A 27,727-nucleotide genomic window follows, 5' to 3' on the forward strand; every position below is an offset into this window, starting at 1 on the left:
TGTGGATGATCGATGCTAATCAAGTGGCATGGAAAGCTAGAACAAGAGACCATACCCCAACCAAGGTTGAGGAAGGGAACAAGGCTCCATGAACCATGGTGATTAGGACCAAGGGCCACATGGAGACCAAGACAAAGAAAAAGTAAGGGTTACATGTTTCTTTAGTGAAGAGGAGGTCCATGTCAAGACCAAGTGCAAGCTCTAGTAGGACATATCAAGCTACTCTACAACAACTTTGAAAGGAGATAAGTGGACCCCAATGTGAAGTTTCATGTGATGCTCATAGAAGTACCTTGATGTGATAATCACTGCAAACGTGGGGACTCATTCCAAAGGACACACACAATAGAAGAAGAAGGCACAACACATAAACTAGAAGACCAGATAGAAAATGTGGCCAAGATAACAATAAACCTTAAGGGCAAAGTCCCTATAGTGAAACTTGAATAGAAGGTAATCTTGATCACTTGTCAGGGGTCTAATAATCTCAATTAAGTTTGGGACAAAGCAAGACATGTCTTACCAAGCTTTGTGCAAATCCCAAAACCAAGTCAAGGGAAAGGAGCCAAGCAAAGAGGCAACATAATTATGGGAAAGCTTCATAGACTTGAAGATCAACATAATACTAGAGGATCTATTACAACAACTAGCCCCTTATTGCTCTTGAGTTGTGATCCACACACACTAGTGATTGATTTACTTGTAAGCATGCTAGTATTGACACCCCATTGGTAGAGGATGCGATGCCGATTATCACGGATAGTTTGTGTGGTTCAGCTGAAGTGGAGGTAATTCCTTGTTGATACTAATGTTTCTATAGTTGTCGGTGTTATGTTTGATTATTCTATGTTAAGCACAATGATTTTGGGATTGATTGGTTTAATGATTCATTCAATTGATTTTCACTAATGTGATTGCGCAAGTGATGGAACATATGATAAGGATTGGAGACAATATAAGGATATCAATTGTGGTGTCACATGACACACATTATGTGGGAGCCACCTATCTAGAGGGAGGAGATTGTACCCAATCAATGGTCCCATCTTCTTACTATGATTTTGGCACTTCTATTTAACTAATGGTGTTTTTCAACTCAATGAGTTGAAAAAGACAAGAGTATAAGAGGCAAGACTACATGGGCACAAACTACAAGCTCTAAGCATTGCTACTCGTGTACTAAATGTGAAACTGTTACATAAATGCCATATTAGAGATACCATTTGGTGCCCAAACTCATAGTCTATAGACCACCAAATCCAATACATTGGCCCAAACCTATAATTCAGGTGTAAATTGTAGAGCTATCTAGTCTATTAGCCTTAATGCAAATATTGGCCATGCAATGCCTTCTTCATTTAATAGACATCAATCTAGTATGTTAGACCTATCTCTAACTGCCATAAAGATGTCGTTCAAGATCCAAACTTTGTGCATAAGTTTAAAGAGCTTCCCATAATTGATCCAAAATAAGTGTAAATTATATTTTACATAAAGGCTTGGCATAGAGCCTTGATGATGACCATATAGAAGGATAAATCAGAGAAGGGATTTGAAGAAAAGAGAGGCAAAGAAAAGTTGCTTACAAGGGCAAAGGAGCTTTTTTAGAGAGATCTGTCTTCACAAATGGTTGAAAAGCATAGTTTCATCCCTAAAAACAAGTAGAATTTGAGGGACATTTTGGAGCTACAAAGCCATCAAGAAAAAGTTCGGAAAAATATCAACATGAAGGCAAATGGATGTTGAAGAGGAGATTATAACTCTAGCTCAAATTCCACATTTTTGAGAGTGGGATAAGTCATGTCTTTTGGATGAATCAATCTACTTGCTACCTTCAAGAGAAATTTGCACACTTTGAGCCACTTTTAAAGGAATAGTTTAAGGTCTTCATGGATGATGTGTGTACAAATGTGCACACTCCATATAGACAAGCACCTGTATTACTTAATGAGGTGTTTGAACATTGTTTTTGTATAGTATATTCCTTAACTACCTCAAATGTAAATTCATAGTCACACACATAGTAGTCCTAGGTCACATAGTGTCCTAGATCACATATTATCTAGATATAACATCTCCATAGAGAAGTCCTAGGCCACATAATATTAATAAAAATTCTCCATATATGAATTTAAAACAAGGTTAGTGTAGAACTATCACCCTTGTAATTACAAATGTGTGTAAGTTTTCCTAGGTCACATAGAGAATGACAAGACTTTGTTACTATAGTTTGCTAATGTATCCAAAACTTTGTATGGATTTATAATTCAACTTGCGTGGACAAGTAAATATAAGTTGCATAAATTTTTAGAGTTGCAAAGTGGGACATCAAGTTCACATTCATATAAATGCCTTAGTTTGTGCCATTGGTACAATTTCTACCCATCCTAGAGATTAATTATGTGAGTAATAAAATAGAAGGCCTTGGGTGTGTATGTATACCTTAAAAATACTAGACATTATCTCCTTCCCAACCATTTCACATCCTATGTTGATCACCAATTGCTTCTCTACTTTGTGAATAAGCAATGTATTACACCTTTGTTTGTAATTCAATTTTAGGTGGCTATTTAAAGACAAAAGTAACATTATATAGCCAATCATATTTCCAGATTAGTCCAAGTGAAGCTCTTAAAGATGAACATGTGGCTGCCTATTCATGATGAGAATGCCTTGCTTTGGTTTAGGATATTGTATAACCTTTAAGTGAAGTTTGGCCCCCATTAGAATGTCCAAGACAAAAAAGTTTAATAAAAATCTAGGTTGTACTAGATTATAGCATGACCATCGTATGTATGGAGATTCTCCAGCATTTGAGGCCGTAGAAGAAGCGGTAGGAGTAGGTTTGACAAGTCCCCATAAGTTCTCCCGCATCAATGCAAATTTTACCTTCATTTGCCATGTATGGAAGCCCTTTCCATTGAACTTCTCAAGATTATATATGGTAGCCATGAGAGGGTCTAACCCAGATATTGGGCAGTGTCTATCTCTCTTACAAGGCAAAAATAACTGAAAGACTTCCAAAATATGAGCACTTAATGTAGCAAATAGTAGTGACTAGATTTCAAACAATGATGCTTCTTCTTACATGCTTCATAGAAGTGGATGAAATAAACATTTTCCAATCAAAACCAGGTCTAGCAAGTCAAAACAAAACTGAATCCACACTTGTACTGAAGTTATTGAAAGCTTCAAAAAACCAAAAATGCTAGAGTAGCATTTTATGTAGCATCATCTTCAAAAACTTGTCCAAAACTGTCAAAACTGAAATGCTGAACTTGGAGGGCTTGTAGCTCACTCTTCAAAGCAAGGAAAAGAGGGCTTTCTGAAGCAAAAGAAAGCTCATATACCAGAGAAGGTCCAGCACAGAGGTTGGACGAAATGGTGCGCACTTTTGCCCGGGAGAGTTGCTACAGGCTGAAACTGAATTTTGACGATTTCTCCCTCGTTACTGAACCAAATGACCTGAAAAATGGCTCAAAATCTTCGTCTTGAGGTCGCCCATCTACTCCTAAGAGGGCTCAGGCAATGGCGGAGTAGGCAGGGAGTATTGAGCAACAGAAGAAATTCGCTATTTGGAGAATGGCAGCCACCACAGACGTTTTTTTTTCAATTGCTTGCAGGTGGAAGTTCGCCCATACTAGAGGAGTTTCCAGCTCAGAGGGTTTGGGCAATGGCTGTTTGTAGATGGAGAACCAAGCTCTCAAAGATTTTGGGAAGAAAGAGGAAAATGGAGAAGAAGAAGATGAAGAAGAAGATGATGATGTGGCAGAAATGGGCTCAAGGGGGATCAAAGGGCTCTGATACCATGTTGGAATACTGAAAGGAAAGAGTAGAGTGGACACAAAATCAGAATACTTGCTTATAGAATGAAGAAGAAAGAGGTCCTTAAGTAGGCACCTCATACAAGGTCACTGACATCACTGATGACCTCAAAGCTCCACAATCATCTCCTCAATCTGCTCCTAGATTCTCTCAATCATCCTATGTGGCTCTCCACCACCTAACTGTGCTTGTGGGCACCTAACTGTGCCTCTAGCACTCACACATAAAAACATAAGGTGTGCCTGAGGCATACACCTTGAGATATCGCAACAGCTAATCGAAGCCATGCCCAAAAATTCCCAAATAGTTCTACTCAAAGTTAGCCCCTACGCTCACATGCAGTTTCACATCATCACATGTTTTGAAACCCGATCTTCCACAATTTTGTGAGCAAATTTTAGAGGCATTGGTTGGTTGTTGAGTGGGTATATTGCACATCATAGCATTTTTTGCACTCACATGCCACCATTGTAAAGCCTTATAGGCTATTTTTTTGGCATTTGTGCATGTCATTTTTATCCTTGTAAAGCCTTTTGGCTATTCCTAGCATCATTTTCCACACAAGCCTTGTAACATATTGGATAGATATATATTGTAGTTCTATCTTCACTGATAGTCAAATTTTAGTTGATACACATAGTGTTTTGCAGTTGATTCAGATAGTGATTTTCACAACACTTTGAATACATTTCTTGCATCATGTCTACCACTAGCAACCTCAATTTGGAGGCATCTGCTAAGTTAGACAACTCAAATTATGGCACATGGAAATATCAAATGGATACCATTCTTTTACTTCAAGACAAATGAGAGTATGTCGATGGGTCTACACACCTACACCAACGGTGTGCACACTTGGAATAGATCCTCCCATTGCCTATTGAGCATAGGCAAAATGAGACAAGAAAGACAATATGCATATCATTTGATCAAATAAAATGTGCAAGATGTCATGCTTGGACAACTTAACATAGTAAAGACATCAAAAGAAGCATGGGATATGTCTGCAACTCTTTACTAGTCTAAGAACACTTCCAAGATTCTCACACTCAGAAAACAAATCTACAAGAGTTTCCATAACAGTAATGAAACTGGTCATGCTTATGTACTCATGAGTGATCAAGGATTACAAACAATCAACTTATAGTAGCAGCAATAGGCAGGAGAGACTATGAATCCCACAGAAATGGTTCAAGGCATCTTGAATGGACTAGGAGAGGGATACAAGAATCTAGTCCAGAGTATTGCCATTCAAAGGCAAATTCATACACTAGAAGAGATGCAGTCAGTGTTACTTGGTGAAGAACTCAAAGGAGCTCAGGCCATTCAACCACAAAAAGGTCATTATAATGTGTAAGAATTCATTGTTCCAGATAGAGGTAAAGAAAGAGGTAGAGGCAAAGGAAGAGCATCTCAGAGAAGTGGTCAACATCATCATCATCAAAATCAGCATTAGCATCAGCATCAACATCCACATCAGCATCATCAACAACATCCAAGAGGAAATTATTCCAACAGAGGAAGATTTCAAGGAAGAAGAAATGCATCCACCAACATGTCAAGCATTTAGTGCAACTATTGTCATAAGTTTAGACACTATTAAAGAGATTGCCACAAGAAGCACTACAGCCAAGGAGTTTAACAATCAAGGGAATTTCCATGGAAGAGAAAAATCACCGCAGTGGAAATTCAAGTCACAGTCATTATGCTAATGAACCTCAGAATATGTACCTTGCAAGTGAGGATATGCATAATATTGAAACAGTATATTTTGACATTGTAAAAGGAGAATGCAGTTACCAAGTTAATCAAGCAGATCAAGATCCTTGGTATATCGACTGTGGTGCATCATCTCATATGACAAAGCATTAGGAATGGTTCACAGTGATGAAACCAGTAGAAGGACAAAAGAACATTATCTACACTGGAGATAACGCATTGAATCCAGTTCAAGGGAAAGGCATTGTCCCTATGAACAATTTCATTGGTATAAAGAATTCCTCAACTACAGTTTCTTGGAAAAGCTTGTGAAGTATGTTGCTTCGGTAAACAAAATAGAACCAACTCAAGAAGAGGTATTCTTGATTTGATACATACAGATGTATGTACTACCTTACTTTCATCAACGACTATAACAAATATTGTTGGGTCTACTTTTTGAAAGAGAAATCTGAAGTCTTTTCCATATTTCAAGAATTTAAAGCCATGGTTGAGAACTAGACATGCAAAAAGATCAAGCCATGAGGTCAGATAGAGGAGGACAATACATGTCTTTAGCATTCATGAAGTTTTGCAAACATACTGGCATTCAAAGACAATTCACATGTGGAGATACTCCTCAGCAGAATGCAATAGCTGAAAGGAAGAATGGGACTTTAGTAGATAGTGCTAGATCAATTCTTAACAAGAAGCATCTTTTTATTTAATATTGGATAGAAGCAATTGCTACTACAAATTACTTAATCGGCTTTTGACCGAACCGATTCAGGGTATGACACCTTATGAAGCATTCACTGGATACAAGCCACAGATTGGGGTTCTCCACATATTTGGTTGCATACCATATGCTCAGATACATGATGATCATTGTAAAAAGTTGGATGTGAAGTCACGTAAATGGGGTGTGTCATTTGTATGAGCAGAAACCTATTAGCAATTTTACCTGAGCGTGTTTTTCAAGATATTTTAAAAATGGTATTTCTTTAGGAAACATGGTTTTTACACTTTTATTTTCATAAGAACTAGATGATCGTTTTATCATAAATATATACAGAATAGTCACTTATTCACTTTCATATAACATAAATTTTCTTGTTCATAGACATCCTTTGTACCCATTTTATTACCCAAAAAGAGTGTTGAAAAATAATTTCTTTAAGAAACATCCCTCACAATCACTCTCAATGTAGTAGTATTATACATATATAATTACTTATTAAACACGCTTATGTCAATATGGCAAGATCTTTCTAGTGTTTTTATAGCATAAATAACAAGACATTTATGGATATGTTCTAAAAAAGTTAAAATTACTATAAATAAGTAGTAACAATTGGGCTTCTGTATCTACTCTCATAAGATATATGCAAGATTTTGTAAAATATTACCCCCTAGATGTGCTCAAAAGGATTTTTTTGGTCAATTCAAGTGGCTGAATGACTATATTTGGACATTGGATGTGAAAGTTATGTCACTTTTAAAGTGCTATCTAAGGTAGTTCTGCTAGCAAAATTATCTTAGTATACCTACTTTAAGGAGGTTTGCTAGTGAAACTACCTTAGATGGTTGGCTTCAATGAGGTTTCTTTGGAGTAATATGAACATAGGTTGAGAGAGGATTTTCAAAGTGAGCCCCCTATTAAGTAAAGTTATAAGAATGATCGTAAGGGAATATTCATAGAGAAATCTACTCTAAATGTGGGTTTCTTCAAAAGCCATCCCATTATGTTTTCACCATCCCCAAAGATTTATGTAAAGATTTGTGTATGAAATAGGCATTCCTATAATGCTTTGCATATTTCTAAGTGAAACTATGACTTCTTTCGATCCATTTTTACCATACTTTTATTTCCTTCGCTCAGATGCTCAAGATTTTGCTCGAAAAATGGTCATCCCCATGTAAATGCATCATGGTTGGCTACGGTGAAGGGAGTAAAGCATACAAGTTGTATGATCCCATCACCAGAAAGCTCATTATCTCCAAAGATATAATTTTTAATGAAGAATCAGAATGGAAAACATCAAATACAAAGGAGATAGTCACACCGATTACTCAGCCACCTACAGAAATGGTTGATGAAGAAGAGTAAGAATTGCTAGAGACACCTTGAGTAGAGCAACAACTCAGATGGTCTACTAGGGAAAGCAGACCACTAGCCAAATTGACATGCTCAGAAAGGCAAAGCAATTTAGATTGAAACCACTAACTATGCTCTTATGGCTACCATCATGGCTATAGAAGAGCCACTGTACTTTGAAAATGCAGTTGACAAATCAAAATGGCAAACTCCTATGAATGAGGAAATGGAAGATTTGTACAAAGACAATACTTGGGAATTATGTGACCTTCCACCAGGAAAGAAGGCAATTGCAAACAAATGGGTTCACGAAGTGAAGTATGATCTAGATGGAAGCATTAAAAGATACAAAGCTAGACTACTTTTGCAAAAGGATTTGCACATCAATATGGTCAAGACTATGATGAGACTTATGCTCTAGTATAGCAAAGATGGACTCCATAAGATTTTGATATCACTAGCGCTACACTCAGCAGATGGAATGTGTACCAGCTAGATGTCAAAAATTCTTTTCTCAATGGTTACCTAGACGAGGAAGTCTACATGCAGCAGCAACCAGCACGTTGTGTTGATGAACCACAAAAAGAGCATTAGGTTTTCCATCTCAACAAAAGTCTCTACGACTTAAAGCAAGCACCCAAAATTTGGTATAACAAAATCAACAAGTATTTTGCTAGTTTGGGATACATGAAGTCCAATGCAGATCATACTCTCTACTACAAAGTTCAAGGGGAAGACATCACTATTTCACTTTTGTATTTAGATGATTTGATTGTCAGGAAGCAACGATAGCTTCATCAGCAAGCTAAAACAAGAGTTCAACATGAAAGATCTTGGACTTATGCACTATTGTCTTGCAATTGAGTTCTGGAGAGACTCAAACAACACCTTCATGAGCCAGCAGAATATGTGGATAGTCTCCTGAAAAGGTTTCTTATGGCAGATTGCAGCCATTCCCATGGAATAAAGTTTGAAACTTACAAAAGATCCAGAAAAGCCTACAGTCAATGATAATTAATATCGACATAGCTCATTGGATCTTTATATATTTGACTATCACAAGGCCAGATATTTGTTATGCAGTAAGTTCACTTGCAGATTTTATGACAAATCTCATTGGAATGCAGCCAAAAGACTCTTGAGATACATTAGAGGTATAAGACAGTTTGGAATAGAATACAGAGGAAGTCATCTAAGGTTGCATGGATACTGTGATAGTGACTATGCCGGAGATCATGAGACTAGAAGATCCACACAAGGATATGCATTTTTCCTTGGTAAAGGTGCTAAATCATGGTTGTCAAACAAGAATCTGACTGTTTCTTTATCTTCAATAGAAGCAGAATATAGAGCACTCACAATAGGTGCATGTGAGGCTATATGGCTCAGAAGACTATTGTCAGAAATAGATTACTTTGATGAATCAAAGCCAACAACAATATATTATGATAACCAATTAGCTCAAGCCAAGAATCCAGTATATAACTCTAGGACAAAGCACTTTGATGTTAAAGAGTACTTCATTAGAGAAAGAGTGTTACTTGGTGACATCACATTGCAACATTGTGATAGCAAGAGAATGTTCCAGACATCTTTACCAAACCACTTGGGAAAGAGCTTTTTGAGAAGCACCGACAAGCTCTTGGCTTGACACAAAGGAAGGACAATCCCATTAAAGGGCTATGATGTAATGTAATGTTCATTCCTTCTTGGATTCCCCATAATCATCATATTGAGGGAAGGCCTACTTCATGATGTTGATCTTAAGGGAAGGTGCTGAGGATTCATCTCAACATCAGTTTGATATGTGCATATCACTAACCCAAAAGAGTGCTAAAAAGAAAAGGTTTGGAAATCCTAGCTATAAAGGGGCTTGTATATATTCTTTATTTTCAACGAAATCTAGTGTAGAGTTAGTCAATCAGCTCGTGCCTGCCTTAGGCTAGTTGTGTGCACCTCGTCATCTCCTCCCAGTACCGTGTTGGAATAAACAACAAGTTATGGTCCAATACCTAAGGATTGACTAGGTAATCTAGGGCCTGGGAAGGGTGAACCATATTCTCCCTAAGAATCTGCCACAACAACTCGATGGCACTCCTATCCTGGTGATCATCTTGCAGTTTGAAGAGGAGATAAGTTCAAAGAGTTATAGGAGTTGTAGGGAATGTGGTCATGCTTGTCGGAGGTACTGCTATAACTCCACCAAATTTTTGCTCTTATTTGGGCCTCTTATTTCAGTTGGCATCTCTCGAGGTCACTCGATGTTGGCCTTGTCACTTGTACGCACATTTTGCCTATGATGCTTGGTACCCAATTCATGTGTGGATGTCTTCTCAGTGTCTTCCCTAACTTTGATTGTTCCTAGGAGGTGCCCTTGCCACTCTCCCCCTTTAAAATCTCTAGACACTGGTTACTATGCTCCTCAGAGCTTGGTACTCATCTCAGAATGTTGCTCGTTGTCCTTGGTTCTAGGTGTTCTGACTCATCTAGTGGGTGCCAGAATGGAGTTTGGAAACTATCCCTCATCGAATGTGAGTCTGTGGTGTAGCATGCACAATTGGGCCAGAGCTTGTAGTGGGTTTGGCCTTTGATGACATCATTCAGGTACAATTCAAAGGTCTTGTCAAAGGTGGAGAACCAATCTACTTTGTGGCCATCTTCTAAGCCACATACTATCATGGCAAGTACCCCACACTCTTCTTCAACCTGGCAAACTCTAAAAGAAACCTACAGACTACTCAAAGGCCTTCATCAAATGGCTTGTTATAGCTACTGTTATTGAAGTAAGCTTCGCAACATTCGCTAGCTACAATGAACGAACTTGGGGCTACTAGCATCCTCATTTGAAACACTTCTTCCAATAGGCCAAAGCTTAGATGGACATGAACATCTTGAATGATCATGCTGTGATCTTCATTGTTGTAGGAGTCGAGAATCTCTTCTTCTAAGGTTTCATTCCAAATTTGCTCCCACGGTAGCTTCACAAACTTCAGGAGCTTATTGCTCCTCAAAATCCCTCTAACAATGTCGTTGCTAAAATCTATGATCGAGTGCAAAGGTGAGATATGGGAAGGTGCTCTGCACCTTTTTAGACAATCGTTGCCCAACACTCCTCCATAATCACCAACATTGTATAGGTCACAACAAATGAAAGTGGCGATGGAAGTGGTAAGAAGGCAATAAAAAATGAAGATGATGAGAGTAAGCAAATAGTAAGGGAGTGTAAGAGTAATTGATAGAGATGATGGAAAGGCAAAGTTAAGTGTAGATGACAATTAGCTAAAAATGGGCATCCCATTACTTGAGTGGTCGCATGATTCAATAGAAAAGCCCCTTTTTAGATATGACCAACAAAAATTAATGTCCCCATAATGTTCAAACTACCATGTGGTTGGTTGCAACGCTTCCCTTCTACTATCACCAAACAACTAACTGGCATTTGTGTCACAATCAACCAAGGCATTCACAATCAAGTGAATTGTACCTGAGTTTTGTGTGATTGAGGAACTTGTTTCTCGGTAAGGCTTTACTTTGCCCCCATTATACAACTCGGGGAATAGATTTCCTTTTGCAAATCCTCAAGCTGTACCTTCCCATTGGGAAAGACTTTAGTCAACTTGTAGGGCCTATTCCATCCAAGTTTAAAATTGGTTTTAAGGGATCTCAGCTGATCATTATACAATAATAAGAGCATACCTTTTTCCAAGTGCTTAGGCACAATATGCCTATCATGCCATGCTTTCCTTCTATGCTAAATCACTTATTGTGGCATAGGCATAGTTCATCCAAGTGGCTTAGTTGATGTAATCTCCCCTTTGATTGCCTCAAATTCATCTAAATTATTTTTGGTGGCCATGTGGAGACTTAAAACAATAAATTCAAAGGGAACTACAGCTTTCAATCTAAAAGCCATTCAAAAAGGTATTAGGGTAGTAATTACCTTATAGGCAATCCGGTAAGCCCAAAGCATAGCATGAAGTTTAGCATCCCAATCACTCTTGCGAGAGTGCTTTGTCACCATTACTACGAGCATAATAAGTGGTTGAAATTGTATGCATAATCTTGAATTCATCCTTCAGTAAATGCATAACTTCATTGAGAAAATGCGAGCCTTGATCACTGACAACCTATATGGGGCATCCATATCTACAAATTATATTCTTAAAGACAAACTTCATAGTGCTCTGACCCAAGTTATTATGGAGTGTCTTAGCTTCAACCCACTTAGTGGCATAATTAGTAGTAGCCACGATGGTATACTTATTCTATATAAATCTGGCACATTTGAAAGGACCAACAAAATCCAAAACCCATATTTGGAAGGCTTTCCATGAACGTGTAGGTTGTAATGGCATAGACTAATTTGGCAAACAGATGTCTAGTACGTTGGCAAATGTCACACTGTATACAATTAGTTTGAGCATCCTTAAATAAGGTTTCACACCATAAACCTGCCTGCAATACTTTTTTGGTGGTCAGTTCTCCTTGAAAATGTCCACCAATGGACCCGGGTGAGATTCTTGTAGAACTATAGCTCACTCATGTGGCAGCACCCATCGATAGAAAAGTCCATATACATATTGGTGGTGTAAATGCCCGCCAAATAAAGTGAATTTCCAAGCCTTCAAGGCTAATTGCCGGCTTGTCTCATGGCATATTGTAATCAACTACAAAGAGTTTGGCATGTAGAAGTTTAGTAATGACTCGTTAAGTATCTTCTAGATAGGGAGCCTAGACAAGCAGTCAACTCCTACATGAGTTTTCTCTTAAAATTGAATCCCTATAAAAGAAGCATTCAACACATGGGGAGTCCTCGAATGATAGTTTTCTTGATTAAATAAAGCAACGCCTGATGATCAACATAAAAAACAAAAGGGTTCCTAAGTAAATAATGCCTTAGCTTTTGCATGCTGAATATCTTGCCCAAAGCTTCTCCTTGGTGGTCCTGCAATTAGACTCACTGGAAGTCATGACATAACCAACTAGCATAATACATTAGATAATACAACCGACCATCTAGTTGAGATAAAATAATGCCTAATGCATATCCAAAAGCATCCACATGCACATGGAAAATGGCATCCCATCTAGGTTGCCTCGAAATGGATCTAGCTACTAAGCTTGTCTTTTCAAGTCATGAAAGACCACAGACAATTGAGTAGTCCATTCAAATTTGGCATTCTTTTTAGTCAATTCATGCAATGGAGTTGTTATCTTGGCAAAATCTTTAATTAAATGCCTGTAAAAACTAATGAAGCCAACAAATGAATGTAATCGAGTGAGATTCTTAGGCTCTCGCATTTGGTGAATAGCATGAAGTTTACCTGGTTCGGTGTATATACTATCTTGTGAAATGACATCCCAAGCAAAATACCAACTCAGACACAAAACACACTTTTAGCCGGATTGAGTGAAATACCATCTTATCTACATCTTTGAAATTCCTTTCCAAGTAGCAAAGATGATCTTTATTTGAAGAATAGACACAAAAATCATCAATAAATGGCAATGAATACACTTAGGTAGTCTCGAAAAGTTAATGGTGCATTTTTCAAATGAAAAGGCATCTCTCGGGTTGTATAAGCACCTCATTCTATAATAAAGGTAATTTTAGATTGATCTTCTAGAGCTACAGTAATCTACTTGTAGCCATTGTAACCATCCATAATAGAGTATATCTCATGGCCTGTAACTTGATCCAAGATCCCATCAATGAAAGGTATCGGAAATGAGTTGAGAACAGTGTGTGCATTTACACATACTCAGAGTTTACCAATTTTTTTCAGGGAAATAACCAATCACTACAGTCACAATAGCATAAATTAATCCATCATAAAGGAGTTGATCTAACTCATCTTTTACCTATTTAGCATATTTTGGATTCATTATGTACCCCTTTTGCCGAATTAGTTTAGCATCTGGCACCAAAGGTATTCTATGTTAATACAACTTACAAGGAACTCCCTGAAGCTCAATAGGGTTTCTGGAAAAAACATCCTTATACCTGGTGAATAGGTCTTTGACAAACTTAAGTTGCTCAAAACCATTGGTAGGATTGTCTTCTGTTCCAAGATTGAGTTCTTGGGTTAGTTCTAGCAGTAATTGCTCAGTTTTGAGTCATGTAATAGTCATTGGTATCTCAGCTAGCTCCCTTTCTCCTTCAATGTCTTTACTAGAGTTACTTGGAAATAAATCTTTTTGTTTAGAAATTATCTCGGCCTTCAATTTTTGCTTGATGTCAGTAGCCACGTGGAAAATATCAATCTTACCAATAGGAAGTATCTATAGCTCCATCAATCATGACTCCACATCTTGAGAGAATGGGTTTGTAACTTCTAAATTCTTAGGCCGATAACTGCTCAAAATCTTTTTAGGATTTTCAAGAATGCAAACATCTTGATTATTAATTTTGATTATCATTCTTATGTACCCCAATCATGTAGTACCTTTGCACTTTTAAGCCAAGGTCTCCCCAACAAAATAGGGTAGGCATGTTGCTCCATGGCGATTATAATAAAACCAACTATCTAATTAATGCCACCTATAGAAATGACTGAATACCTTTTGGCTCAACTGGTCTTTGATCTACCATCTGTACTTGGAAAGGAGATGGCTTGAATGACTTCAACTTTAGCCTCAACAATTTCTTCGAAAATAATGTTTACTCATGAATCACCATCTATGTCACACTTGGTATGGTCTATTGATCAATGATACTTCTTCATGCACCATGAGGGTGTTAATTACTGGTATAGTGAGTAAAGAGTCAACCTCCTTTGGTTGCTCTTCAGATTCTTTAATCTGCTGAGTGAAGAAATCACAAAAATACGGAGCTATCCAATCAATTCAACAAATGTTAAACTGGTTTTCATATTCTTGAATATTTCCCATACTCGGCTAGCTCTGTGCTAGAATCTGATGAAATGCTTGGTTCTTGTGCACTATTCTTAAACTTTGAAGATTCAAAGATTCGCCTGGTGCTTTGCCCTTCAAATCTTGGGTAAGTTTAGCAGCAAATTCCTTTTATGCCTTCCAATTAATGTCTTAAGCTGAGGGACCAATATCTGCAGAGGTTACAACAGGACCTTTCGGCCTTTCAACACTTGGGCATCAATTGCATTTGGTAGCTCGGGTTAACTGCTAAAAAATTTTGGATTCGCTTCTTTTTGTTCCATATCAGTTTTGAGGAACTTCAAATGTTCAACCCAAATTTGATAGTCAGAACGGAGATGATTTTCTCCACATCAAAAACATTTGATCTTGGATGGTTCTGTCTTCCCCCTACCATTCTTAGTCTTTTATTTTCTAGCTCAAGGCATGGTGGTTATCAATGGTGGTCACCTGGTTTGCTAATACTTGACAATTTTTACCATTGAACCAAAATTCGGATTCGTCATGCCCAAACTTGGCGCAAGTGTTGTAGTACTTCATTTTACATTCTTTCTCTAAGTGTCCATTCCTAGAACACTGATTACACCACTATTTATTATTGCTTGGTTTCCCTTGAATGCCCAATTCCTTTAGGGCCTTCTTTAGCTTGGTCTTGAGCTTATCTTTCTTTGACGGTGTTTCTTTCGTATCATTTCTAGCTTCTTTCTTCTTCGTCTTGCCTTTCAAGCCTTCACTATTTTCAAGAGCAATAGCTCAGTCAAGTAGTTCTTCATATGTCTTAGTCGCGTTAGCTATTTTTGGCTGATGCAAGTCCACCTGGGTGCATCTCATAATCAACCAAGCTCTCATAGACTTTGATCTGACACTGTAGTCAACCGAGCTTGCATGCTAGGTACGAAGTCCTGGATGGACTCTCATTTGTTTTGTTTTAGCTCGCTTAGCTTTGTGCGAACATCTTCTTCATTGATTTTCCTATCTGAGCCTCTATTGGTGGAAAGCTTCTAATATAGCATACCAATCAAGAAAATACCTAATTATTCTTCATCTATCATAGCACCATTTATATGGAAAACCCCACAAGAAACTTTAAAGATGACTATATGGGTCTACCTTTGAAATTTTGAAAATTTACCTTGATGTTGGAACTATTCTTGGACTTCTCTGTTCATTCCACAGGTGATTCCACTCTGTTTGCTCCATACCTAGAGTGAACAAGTCATCCACTCAAAAGAACAGGATCATTAAAACTCCATCTATCAAACCCACCTTCATGTGTGTGAGGTCGTTGTTGACCAACACGTAATCGGTATGGCCATAGGAATATTTTTAGGCCTTACAGGAACAGGTCTACTTACGCTAGTAGGCTGAATAGAATTTATGTCCACGGTGATAGGAACTCAAGAAAATTGCCTTAGCTGTTCACATTTACTCCTTAGGTACTCTTTGGCATCTTTCTCCATCTAAAGATGCTCGCTGTTGCAATCCATTAAGTGCAAAATGTGCGTGCTTGGGGTACAAACAGTGTCAAAAAGAAAACTGAGAGGTCGGGATTGCTATTGAAGGGGAAATTGTATGATGATGGGAGAATCAAGTTACTACAATTGGGATCTTAATACCACATTGAGTATATCATAGACAAATAGAAAAGGAAACCACACTTGTATATCAACGAAGCTGCCTCGGCTTGCCATGCACAGTCTGTAATAACAAGCTTCCTAAACTAGCTAGCTAGATGAGAGGGAGAGCGTGAAACACACAATGACATTCTCTATTCCCTTTTGTTACAACACTTTTCTAAACTACTACATAAGCGCCTTTTCTAAAGTTGGTGCGTCAGCCCATTGCTCATCATTGGTCAATTGTCCTTAGTCATGTACTTTTTGGAAATCATCCCGGTACTCGCCATTCATAACTTAACTAAGGTCGTAAATCCTATGACTGCTTGCCACAAGAGTTAACCAATGAGATCCTTTAACATCCTATGGTTGCCATGCTTGCTCATCTATTGGTAATTTCCTTTGTTGGCCTTAACTCGAGGGCCAAACAATGTGTGAATTGGAAATATTATTTTCACTATGGATGTTATATGTTACAATGCATAGTGTATGTAGGCTTATGTGTCATGTGAGCATGTTGTGATGCTGTATGCTTCGATTGGAAAGATTGTTTTTATTATACATAATATTTTTCACAATGCATGAAATGATGTTAAGTGTACAAATGCTTGTTTTTTGCATCCATAATTTTGAAATTTGTTTCCTATAATTTTTGGCATTTATGAATTTAAAACGCCAAAGCTTATGAATTTAATACACCAAAATTGATCTTATCATGAATCATACGTTATGTAAGCCATGATTCATGAATGAAATTCTTTACTATTTTTTTTCTCATGAGCTTGCAGAGAGACAAAAGTACTTGAGAGTTGAGAGATTGGCCATATTAAAAATGCCTAGAGTAATCGATTAGATGTATGAATGTCACCTCATTGTGTAAAAATTTTAGATTCAAAATTACATGAATCAAGGTGTCACACGTAACATGTGATTCATGAATATGAATGGTGTTCTAGAGGCGATTGTGGATATTGCGTCAACTGCATGAGAAAAAACTAATTGCATGTAAGGTGTGATTCAAGAATGAATAATCACAGGAGGAATTGGTAACTTTTGCAGAAAAGGAAATGTATCTTTATTGTATGTGTATGTCCCACAAATATTAGTCATGAAATTTAGTACAATTATGAATAATAATTGTAATGAAAGGAAGTGCATGTTATATTAATTCAAAGGAATTTGGCCATGTGAAAATGTAATGCATGAGGATAAATATCACCCATCAATGGTCCATTTTAAATGGAATTATATTATATGAATTTGTGACATAAGTGGAAGTGCCTTTGTGTATGCATATGAATCTCTAGTTTTTAAATATATAAGTTAATTGCCAATTTGGTGATTTGCCTGTGCTTCAAATGCAAGAGTGCAAAGCGCATGTCTCATTGGTAGAATCAAGCTAGCACTCCAACATCAACTAAGAAGGCAATTTTTTTCACAAAGAGGATAGAATGTTGCTGAATAAATCAATAAGGGATTGCATAGTAGCTTTATAAACATCTTGTTATTTAGCAAGATGGAAAGCATCACACAAATGGATGTTTCACTCTAGCAATTGAAGGTAGATATGGCCATAGAGATGCAAAGAAAGTTAAAGGAGATGGAGATACGGGATCTTTCATCATCACTTGGAGTATGTTGTTCATGCAAGCCCATAAATAAATGCCTCTAGCAATGAGCAATCGCTCAATCCTAATGGCTTACAGACATTCTAAATATTTTCCAACATCAATCAAGGCCCTATTATGCGTGCTTCATGTGGCTTCAATTCAACGAGTAGTAGATCCACAAAGGTATTTCCCTAGAGTTAGCTAAAAGGCTTGATGACCTTGAGTTCTATACTTCCTCCATTAATGTTGGTTTCATGAGCACTTAGGAGAATAACCAAAGGGATTATCCAAGCAAGGATCACAATCATACTTTTTGTATTTGCAATTTATTAATTGACGAGGGGGGAAAGAGAAGTTGGCCATTCATCATAACTTGGTTTAGAATATATATTGCTTGGACACCACTAGTATAGAGTAATATAATTATAGTTGAATCTTTTTCTATTTTCAAAGCCCAAAGCAATCCATCTGTTTAAGGCCAAAGGATTTGATACCTAGCTTAGTGTGATTTTTATCTCCTATGTTCTTTTTAAGTAGGACCATCGGTGTTTTCCCTTGGGAAGTTTAAGTTTTTAATAAAGGTTGCCTTTGGTACATGCATTTGTGAAGTACAATACATGTGCACATGTGTGGGATTGTGTATGCATGTATATGCATCCACACATGCTCATGCATGTGCACATATGTGTGTTCTCATTCGTGGATGTGCCACTTGTCTCTCTGACTTAGTGTGTATGTGTGTGTGTGTGCACGCATGCAACAACTCTCTCTCTCTCTCTCTCTCTCTCTCTCTCTCTCTCTCTCTCTCTCTCTCTCTCTCTCTCTCTCTCTCTCTCTTTCTCTCTCTCCACACACCCCCTACGTTCACATGAGTTTGTCTTATGATTGGTTGAAAATTTTTGATATAGTGTTTCTAATTTCATTGTGTGCATGATGATGTAGATGTAGAGTATCTCATGTAATATAAGAGGATACTTTTTTTTTATTGGTGTACATACGTACGTACGTATGTATGTATGTATGTAGAAAAAGTAGGAGTAAGAATCTTTGTGCCAGCGCTCCACTTTTCCATCTAGTTGCCATTTGTCTATTTTAAAAGGGGAGAGGTCAAGCCTATAAGTTTTGGGCCTTTGATTTGTATGGAGGCGGAGGCCTTACAAGGGTTGTCACACCCAACTGAATAGTTTTTCCCTTATGCTAGTTGTTGTGAAAAACACTTTTGATATAGAAAATACATTCCATGGTGTCTCTTGTTAGTTGTATGATTTGAGCTAACAACTGCATGTTCAACTATACAAAAAAATATTAGAAAATCATTTCTTTTGTTAAATGTATTGATAAGACTAATTATGCTTCTTTTTTTAACCATACGATTTGAGTGTATGTCCATTTAGACAAAAAGTGTAGCAACTTATGTATTTATCAAGTGTATTGATCAAAAGAGAGTGGTAACAAAGCCCAACTGGATTGGTTTCAAGCATTGCATTTGTTGTATAAGCCTCTATAGCATTTTTGTTAGATGTTTTTATGTTTTATATTGAAGTGATACATGAGTAAATAGCAATCCAATAGTGGACATATTTAAGTATAGAAATGGATCTTGCAAGATACTTATGTTGGAGGATCTAGGGGAGAGTGGAGTGCACACGACAGCGAACTGTACACTATGTTGAATTGAACATAAAGATTAATATAACATGGACACCTTCAGGTTAGGGTTAAGGTCTTACCCTATGTATTTATGATATGGTGATCTAGGGGCTATATGAAAGTAGGGGCTAAAGGTGCAACTATAATACTATGCTTTGTCGAAGACTCCCAACAATTTGACAAGGCATGGATGGTAACCTATATGCTCAATTATCATGAGATGATGGTTATTTGTTGTGTCCATGGCTAAACATCCATCAACATATTATAGAGCATGGTTATAGTAAGAACGCCTCAAAGCCTTGAAATACAATTGAAAATGCATAAGATGTCTCAAAGGTATGTGAGTTGCTAACTCCTATTTTGACAAGATAGATCTAAAGTCTTGGATCCAACCATTAATTTGCATCAAGTATGGACAATATAATACATCCATAAATTTTTTCTAGTGGTTATACGTCACTAGAATCAATTTGAGCTCACAAAGATGAAAGTATCTTTTTGTGATAACATTGACAACTACCATTAGTCCTTATTAAAGGAGGAGTCACCACTCTCTTTCCTTTTTCTAGATATGACTAGCATAGGGGAAACAATTCGGATGGAGGGCATGAACAAGATTCAACATCCATGCTAATCCCTAAGGAATGTTACTTAATGCGAGTAGAACCACCAGTAGTAAACTTATGTCCACAAAATTTACCTTGTACAAAGGAGACTGAAGCATGCACTACGTATGACCATATCATAGCGTGCACCATACTTACAAAAGTTATGTCATGTATGACCATTTCTTATCACGCACCATACTTATAAAGTTGCAAAAAAAAATCATAAGTTTTAAAGTTGTGTAAGAATGCAAAATACATTCATTCATTGACTATTTAAAGAGAATATATATTCAAATGGATATGTAAGAATGCAAATTCATAAAAGCTTATAATCTTGAAATAATATAAAATATATTCATCCAAGAAAGAGTGTGAGTAGCTACACTGTCATTGGAGTACTGAAGAATTCTATGAACCAAGTCATGATAAAAGAACATGTTGCTTACAAAAGTGTACTTGTGTGGCACTATGTGCTTAGGTGGCATATGATGACATAACATGATGAAAATGGCATGATGATGTTACATAATGGCATGGCTCTTACAACTAGGCATGCTGACATGGAATGTGATAACAAGGCAATTGCTAATTTAGTTGCTGACATGGCTGTCGAAGTGGTAGCATGATGATGTTGCACTATAGTGGCTTGCCATGTGTTACCTAATTGTGCTTGTGATGATGTGGAAATTTGGCCATGTGGCCTAAGCTTGACCAAGGCTATCCTATCTAAACCTATCTACTACATGAGGCAATACGCCACATGGCCTAGGTCCATGCAAGAAGGCACATGAGGATTCTAGAAAACGATGACATCAACTATTAAAGACAAGGAACCTGTCGACATTTTGATACTTGGATAGTTGTTTTGCCATTGCCACTAGCCCATGCATTGATGCTCTTCTTCATTTGACTTTGCTTGCCATGGTGGTCACTTGTTGAAGAAGCTTGCTTTGACTTTATTATTGTTTGCATTATGCCTGTGTTTGCTTTTGCAATTTCATTATTTGTTGTAGCTTGTTGCTTGTGTGCAATGTTCTTTTGTTGCTTCTATGTTGCGCCAAAGTTGAGTCGCGACAATTTGCACAACCGTTGCTTTCCCTTGAGTCGTTATTCTACTATCATGTTGACTGTATCTTTTGTTGTTGAAGTCTATAATTCATCATTGTGTAGCCTATCTATTTTACCTGCTCAGCACCTATTGGTTGCGTGTGTTGTCAAGCGATGTAGTCACACAACACTCTACTGATGTAGTAATCTTTGTGTCACACACACTTTTTTTAAAAGTGAAATTCCTCTCTCTCTCGCTCTCACTCACACACACGCACACACACACCCGAGTCATTTACTTCTCAAAGTTGCCAAATCTACCTTGGAGAGAAAATTAGAGACATGTGAAACTGCTCTTTTAGAAACAACTAAGGACCAAGGTGGTAAAATCTTTCACAAAGCCTTAAAAGACGCTCAGAAATGAACAGACCAACACTCCAATAAAGATAGCCAAAACTAAATAAATTGGAGTAGAGGGTAGAGCAAAAATATGAAGATAATGCCAGAAGAGGACTTACACATTAGCGAAGCAAGGACTTGTGCCTTGACAAGAGCAAGGGCTTGGACTCCCTCGCAAGAGATAGAGCACAAGTGGCGCCATTTTTGGAGGATTGAATGAGAGTGTATACAAGATAGCTAACTATACAGAACCCTTAGGGTTAGGGTTAGGGCTTAGCCCCATGCCCTTAAGTGAGATCCAGAATTTATAAGAGGAAGCAACAAATGATTTAATTTCAAAGCAAAATAAAGTCGAGATAAATCAATGCGAGCTACAATTGCTATGATGTAAAGTTTGAATCATGTGAGAAACGTTGGTGATATGCCAATAATAGATTTGCAAAAAAACCTATATCAGCTATGCAATCCATGTGAACTCCCAAATAGCTTAATTTCCAAAGTAAATATGATATACAACATAGTGATTAGCTAGAGGGTCATGCAACCATCTCCAATTGAAGGATCCTTATGTTGAAAATAATAATACTTTCATCATTTAGTGAAGGATCAAGGGTTGCATAGGATGAAGTTCAAAAACATTATTTTTTGAAGTATTGTCACTAGCTATTATAGTTATCAATGTAGAGTTGAGTCTAAAACCATTGAAGATGGTATGGTTACAATTGCATAATACTAATGCTAGTTGATATCACTAAGTCCTTCCCTATGAGATCCTAGCCAAATTTATGTCTAAAACATTAAAGCACCTCATAATCTTACTCTACACCTAGAATGAAGCTAGTATTCCATAGAAAAGTGCTATTCCACTTTTAGGCTATAGTATCAGTTTATCATAGATTCTCCACTTGTTGCTTGGGCCAATGATGTTTTTGAGTTTTAATTCGTCTATCCTATCTATATTCATGCCACCCATATAATTTGGTTGCTATATATAACATTTAAAGGGTGATATGGTATAATTAGGTTAAGACATATAATTCATATGTATTTAAGTGGACATCAAGTAGCTTACATATAACTCTTTGACTAGAGATTCAAAACCTAATGCTGAAGAGATGATGAATGCAAAAGAAGTGAACTAGCCAATCTTCTTTGGCAATCAAAGAAAGAGGCATAATATAAGATATACCAAAAGACACAACAAGTCTAGACCTTCGTGATACAATAATGTTTTCCAAACCAAACACGATGTATGCCATGTTGAAAGTCAATAAGGTTTACAAACCCACTATACTAAATGATGTCACTATTTAAAAGAAAACACTACTCGGTCCAAAAATATCACTTACCTTTTAACCCAAGGTTCTCCGTTCGTTGTTCAGTCTTCTTGCCACCCAAGAGCTTCGTAGAGATATTAATTGCGAGTCCATTTGGGGTCAAAAGATGCGATCAACTCCCTGTGCCACGACCTTTTCTCTCATAAAGAAAAATAGCACTTCAATGCACTTCATCCTCATATGAAACACAGGATCCTTTATAATGCATAAACAAAAGGTTTCATTGATTGAACTGAGGGACATCATTTATATGTGTGTGAAAGATACATGTGAGAGTATATGATCTCTCCCCGTGTGCAAAAGATACATACGGGTGTTACAAGCTAAGGCTTTGACAACCCTAGATGACATGGTAATACCACCTTGTAGGCCAAAAAATTTTACATGTCCAAGAATAGAGAACCTGCCCTAGCTAAGCTGAACTGATGACACATTTAAAACTGACGACTAGTTTGTCAAGCAATAGCATCAGAAGTACATACAACCGAGCATTGACTCCTAAGGCATCTGTCCATTAAGGTGATGTCCAAGAACTTTAAAATACTGAGTAAAGGTGAGAGAAAATGTTTTCATTCCAGTGTACAAAGCAAATCTCTCAGAGCTCAAATAGGTCAGATTTCCAGTCCACAAGTGCTTGGGATCATGTGACTGTCAGCTTTGTACTGCTGTCTTACAATCTGCAATCTGTAGACCAATATTTGATGAAAGGTCTCCACTGAGTTTTTAAAGCCTTGACTTAATATACTGTCATCAACTCACCACCTCTCAGGCTAAATAGAAGGCTACACAGACAGAACAGACGGCCTTGATGCCAATTGTGACAAGTGAAAGTCAATAACAAAGTCGACAAAAGAGGGAGTAATATAAGATGGAAAGGAAAAACTATAGGAGTGTTAGTATGTAAAGAGGGGAGAAATAGAAACACAGAGGAATCACATATATTTTTTTTGGGTGATTGTGTGTGGGTACAAAGCATTTTATTAAATTCTTTAAATGTTCGGAAACGCCGCAAGGAAGCTAAGACCTTGTGTTTGACATGCATGCATGGTTTTTCTTTTGATGACCTTGGACTCTGTTTCATGATGACAGGCTGTCCTGAATTGGAATCAAAAACCTGCAACAAGGCAGAACACCATGATAGACTAAACAACACCTCATTTTGGCCAGTTCCACAAATTTATTGACCATATGGTTACCATCAGCATATCAGCCCTGGTCCACCTTCCTAGCTTAAAGATGCTACAGTATAAACATAACATGGACCTTGTGTGACACACACTGGACTGCATCCAATGAAGGCATCTCTCTCTTAAAGAGAGACTTTTAGAAAGAAGAGATTTTTTGGAAATTAAAAATGCCGAAATTATAGGAAAATAAACGTTTACCTTTCCCCAACATATGCTGAATACTTGACAGAACCAAAGAAGTATGTATCTTCTTAGGAGTAAAGCATTGGAACCATGTGCACCAGAACCTTTTATAAATACACACTCATTCACAGAAGAATGGATTGTCCTGACATTTACTAAAGCTCAATGAGTTTTCCTGAAGGCCAAATGCACCCATGTCACCTGCTAAAGAACCCTCATGATCTTGGCTGCCTTGGGCAGAGTTTTGCATCTGAGTATCCTCTTCCTCCTCTATAGCATTCGATTCACTGCAACGGTGCGCCTTTACCTTATGAAATTCATCATAATGTGCTTTTCTATGCTCATGAAAGGTCAAAGCATGACCATTTGATTCCAAACCTGACAGCATCACCACTGTTAGAATTGCCACAGAAAGCCTGTTGAATGTGTGATGCCTCATAAGAAATTTTGATGATGTATCTAATGGAAGTTATCATGCAATCTACAAAAACACTTGTACACTGTTTTCTTGAGGAATATAACAAAGCATTCAACGTCGGAGGCGATTTCCCACTTTGAACAGGACAGACCATGTCATTCACCCCCCCAGCAATACAAACATAAGATGCAAACAGCCCAAAATTTGATCTCTGTATGTCCCAAGAACTGACATGTAGGCAGCTGCTAGACATGAGAACAAAACATGTCTCTCTTATAAAGCAATAACATAGATCCAGGTTGGTGTATACTGCACACCAAAGCTTACAGATGGCTATGAAGGTGGGATACCTACAATTTAAAAAGTACTCGATATAGAACCATAAGACATGACAAGACAAGCATTGCATTATTTAGGTACCCAAACAATACTTGAAGAATTATGATCAGATACATATGGTGTCATTGACAAGTTTGCTTTTCTGGATGCAAGGGAAAGGCACAACTAAAGCAATGAAATTTGGTTAAAAAGCTAAACTGTGTGCGTTTACCCTTGTAAGCTGCAATAATGCCACAGGATCTTTCCTGATGATTTGAGAGAGATAGGTCTTAAAGTCTGCAATAGAAGATATTAATTTGGACAAGCCTTCTTCTTTAACCTCTAGCTATGATCTTGAAATCATCAGCATTGTGTCATGGGAGACATTCCCCTTCATCAAATTCTACCTACTTATTCTGCTTAGTAATTAACACTAACAGACAAAAGATTCTTTTTAGGACCTACAACATATAAAACGTTATATATGTCCCACGTGTCTTTATTAAGCATCCATATTGGTATAATATCAATACCCCTAATTTGATGGAGTATGGAGTCTCCCAGTTCTACATGTTCATTGTTACTTCTCTCCATTACTTCATCTGTGAAAAGGTAACATCTGGTGGTGTCTTAACCATCTGAAGGCATTTCTGCAAATATTTTTACAAAGAGAGAAATTCAGCAAGTATCTTAACTATTCCAGCCGTCATGACAACTTGATCCTGAACAGGGGGATCCGAGCAGCAGTAGTATCAATTACTCAGGATTAAGTTACAATTTCCTTTTCTTTCTTTTAATCATTACAACTATTATATTGGGGGGAATGAAGCCTCATGGTTGTAATTGTGAGTCAAACATTAGGTTACTTTGGTCACTAGGGAGGAGACTTACGTAATCAATGGTCAAGGTCCCGTATCTGATTGTCTAAGGGTCAGTTCTGAAATGTATATTAATTAGGCTAACGTATCTAGGGTCCTCTAGCATGTGCTGCAATAAAACTTTGTGCACCATTTGCCACGTGTCGTCCTATGATTTAATATGGGGTCAGATTTAGGGTTTTCTAGGATTTGAAGCTTAGCTCACTACATGAGCTATACTTTCATACTTTTGGATAACAGTTTGCTGAAGTTTACTCTCATTCCTCACAGCACTTGATTGTGCTTTATGTACTAGTAGAATAAGAATGCTTTGAAAGCCTTAGTAATGAAAGATTCAAAGAATAACATCATGGTTGGCTCTGATATTGTCTCATACATGGGGTTGTGCTTTATGTACTAGTAGAATAAGAATGCCTTGAAAGCCTTAGTAATGAAAGATTCAAAGAATAACATCAAGGTTGGCTCTGATACTGTCCCATACATGGGGTAATTGCCTTTACATTGGAATATGTACTCCTGAACACAGCTATAGATCACAAACTACAACTTTTAGGAAGAATCGAAACGTCTCAAAAGCTTGACTAATTAAAGATTCAAAGAACAACATCAAGGTTGGCTCTGATACATCATACTGTCCCATCCATGGGGTAATCGCCTTACGTCAAGCCACAACAAAGAGCATTTAAACATGATAACCAAGCCCGTAGGATGTGCTAGCGAGCTCACCTCCCAACCATCAGTTCACTACCTCAAACTACCCCAAAGCCTCAGGTCTAGACCGCCAAGGATATCAAGCCCATTCCACCAAGCTACTACTCGCTAGCCACCAGATCCTTAGCTTCGAAGATGTCTCCAATAATGAGCTCTTGACATGTATTAATAAGGTATTTATAAGCCACTATCTTTAGCATCCAATTCAATTATAAGAGATGCGCCTAATACCATGCTTTCCATGAAAGGTCTACTTTTTCAGTTATAGCCTTGCCTTTTGAAAATAATTTTTTTCACAAGATCTCGAACTCAACCCTCAACCTTAAGTTGTGGCCAACCCTTGTTACTCCGCACTCTAACCCCCGAACCCATAGTTGGACCGCACCTTAACCACGGCCAATATTCATGTTGAGTTAGCCTTGTCTCAACCTTCGGCATCGCCATCTTTGGGTTAGATCATGTATACCTTCATAAGACTAGAATAAATCCAATCTTAAAAATGTTTATTAAACAAGTGAAAAAACAATATTTTGGGTTAGACCATTCCTAAACCCTAGACCTATTAGATCCACCATTTAATTACCTTAACCTACCATCTTCCAATCATGATTAAGCCATGGTTACTCCTATTGGGGACCATGGATTATTTTAACATGTGAGTTTCATTAAGAAGTGCCAAGATTTACATCTTTTCTTTCAAAATTTGAAAAAGAAAAAATATAAATCATCCTTCGTTTTGTCAATATTGTGAATTTTAAAAAACTAGCTCAATAAACTTTGGCAATATTTTATATAAATATAAGGTATGTTTTCTATTACAACATCCATGTTGGAGATTAACATCTACCTGCATATGTCGATGGCCCATTACTTTGTCCTCATCCTAATCGAAAAGGTAATGAGCCTCTGTATGGCATCCAACACGGTATATTACATAACCTCAACAAACGCTCTATCTCTCTTGGAAAAAAAGCTGGTCATGCATCTTGGATGTCGGTATGATGAAACAAGGCACATCATTAAATACCTCCTACAACGTGCAACGGAACTGCCCTCTAATTTTGTATTAGGAGGAAAATCCAACGGTCCTCAATCCATCTGTACCAAGCATGTCCTCGAGTCTACATGGACAATGCCTTGCCACATCTTCATCCTCAACCTATACAATGAAGCTCTTATCTAAACCAAGGCAATTCTCTATGCATATGTCAACTATGTTTAAAGCTATTTATAAACTTGAAATGAAACCA

General features: G+C 37.5%; 1 protein-coding gene across 1 annotated transcript in view; it reads right to left on the reverse strand.

Moving 5' to 3' along the window:
• Positions 1–23,744: 23,744 nt before the first annotated feature.
• The window catches only part of LOC147891448 (protein phosphatase inhibitor 2-like), a 35,917-nt gene continuing 31,934 nt past the window's right edge, over positions 23,745–27,727 (reverse strand). Inside the window, exon 4 of the mRNA XM_087389778.1 lies at positions 23,745–24,530. Within this exon, the coding sequence (XP_087245904.1) occupies positions 24,274–24,530 (257 nt within the window). The 3' untranslated portion in view covers positions 23,745–24,273. The remainder of the gene's footprint in view (positions 24,531–27,727) is intronic.

This window comes from Dipteris shenzhenensis, chromosome 18 (genome assembly GCF_047967505.1).
Source record: "Dipteris shenzhenensis isolate YYH24624 ecotype China chromosome 18, Dip_SZ_1.0, whole genome shotgun sequence".
In the NCBI taxonomy this organism is placed as follows: Eukaryota; Viridiplantae; Streptophyta; class Polypodiopsida; order Gleicheniales; family Dipteridaceae; genus Dipteris; species Dipteris shenzhenensis.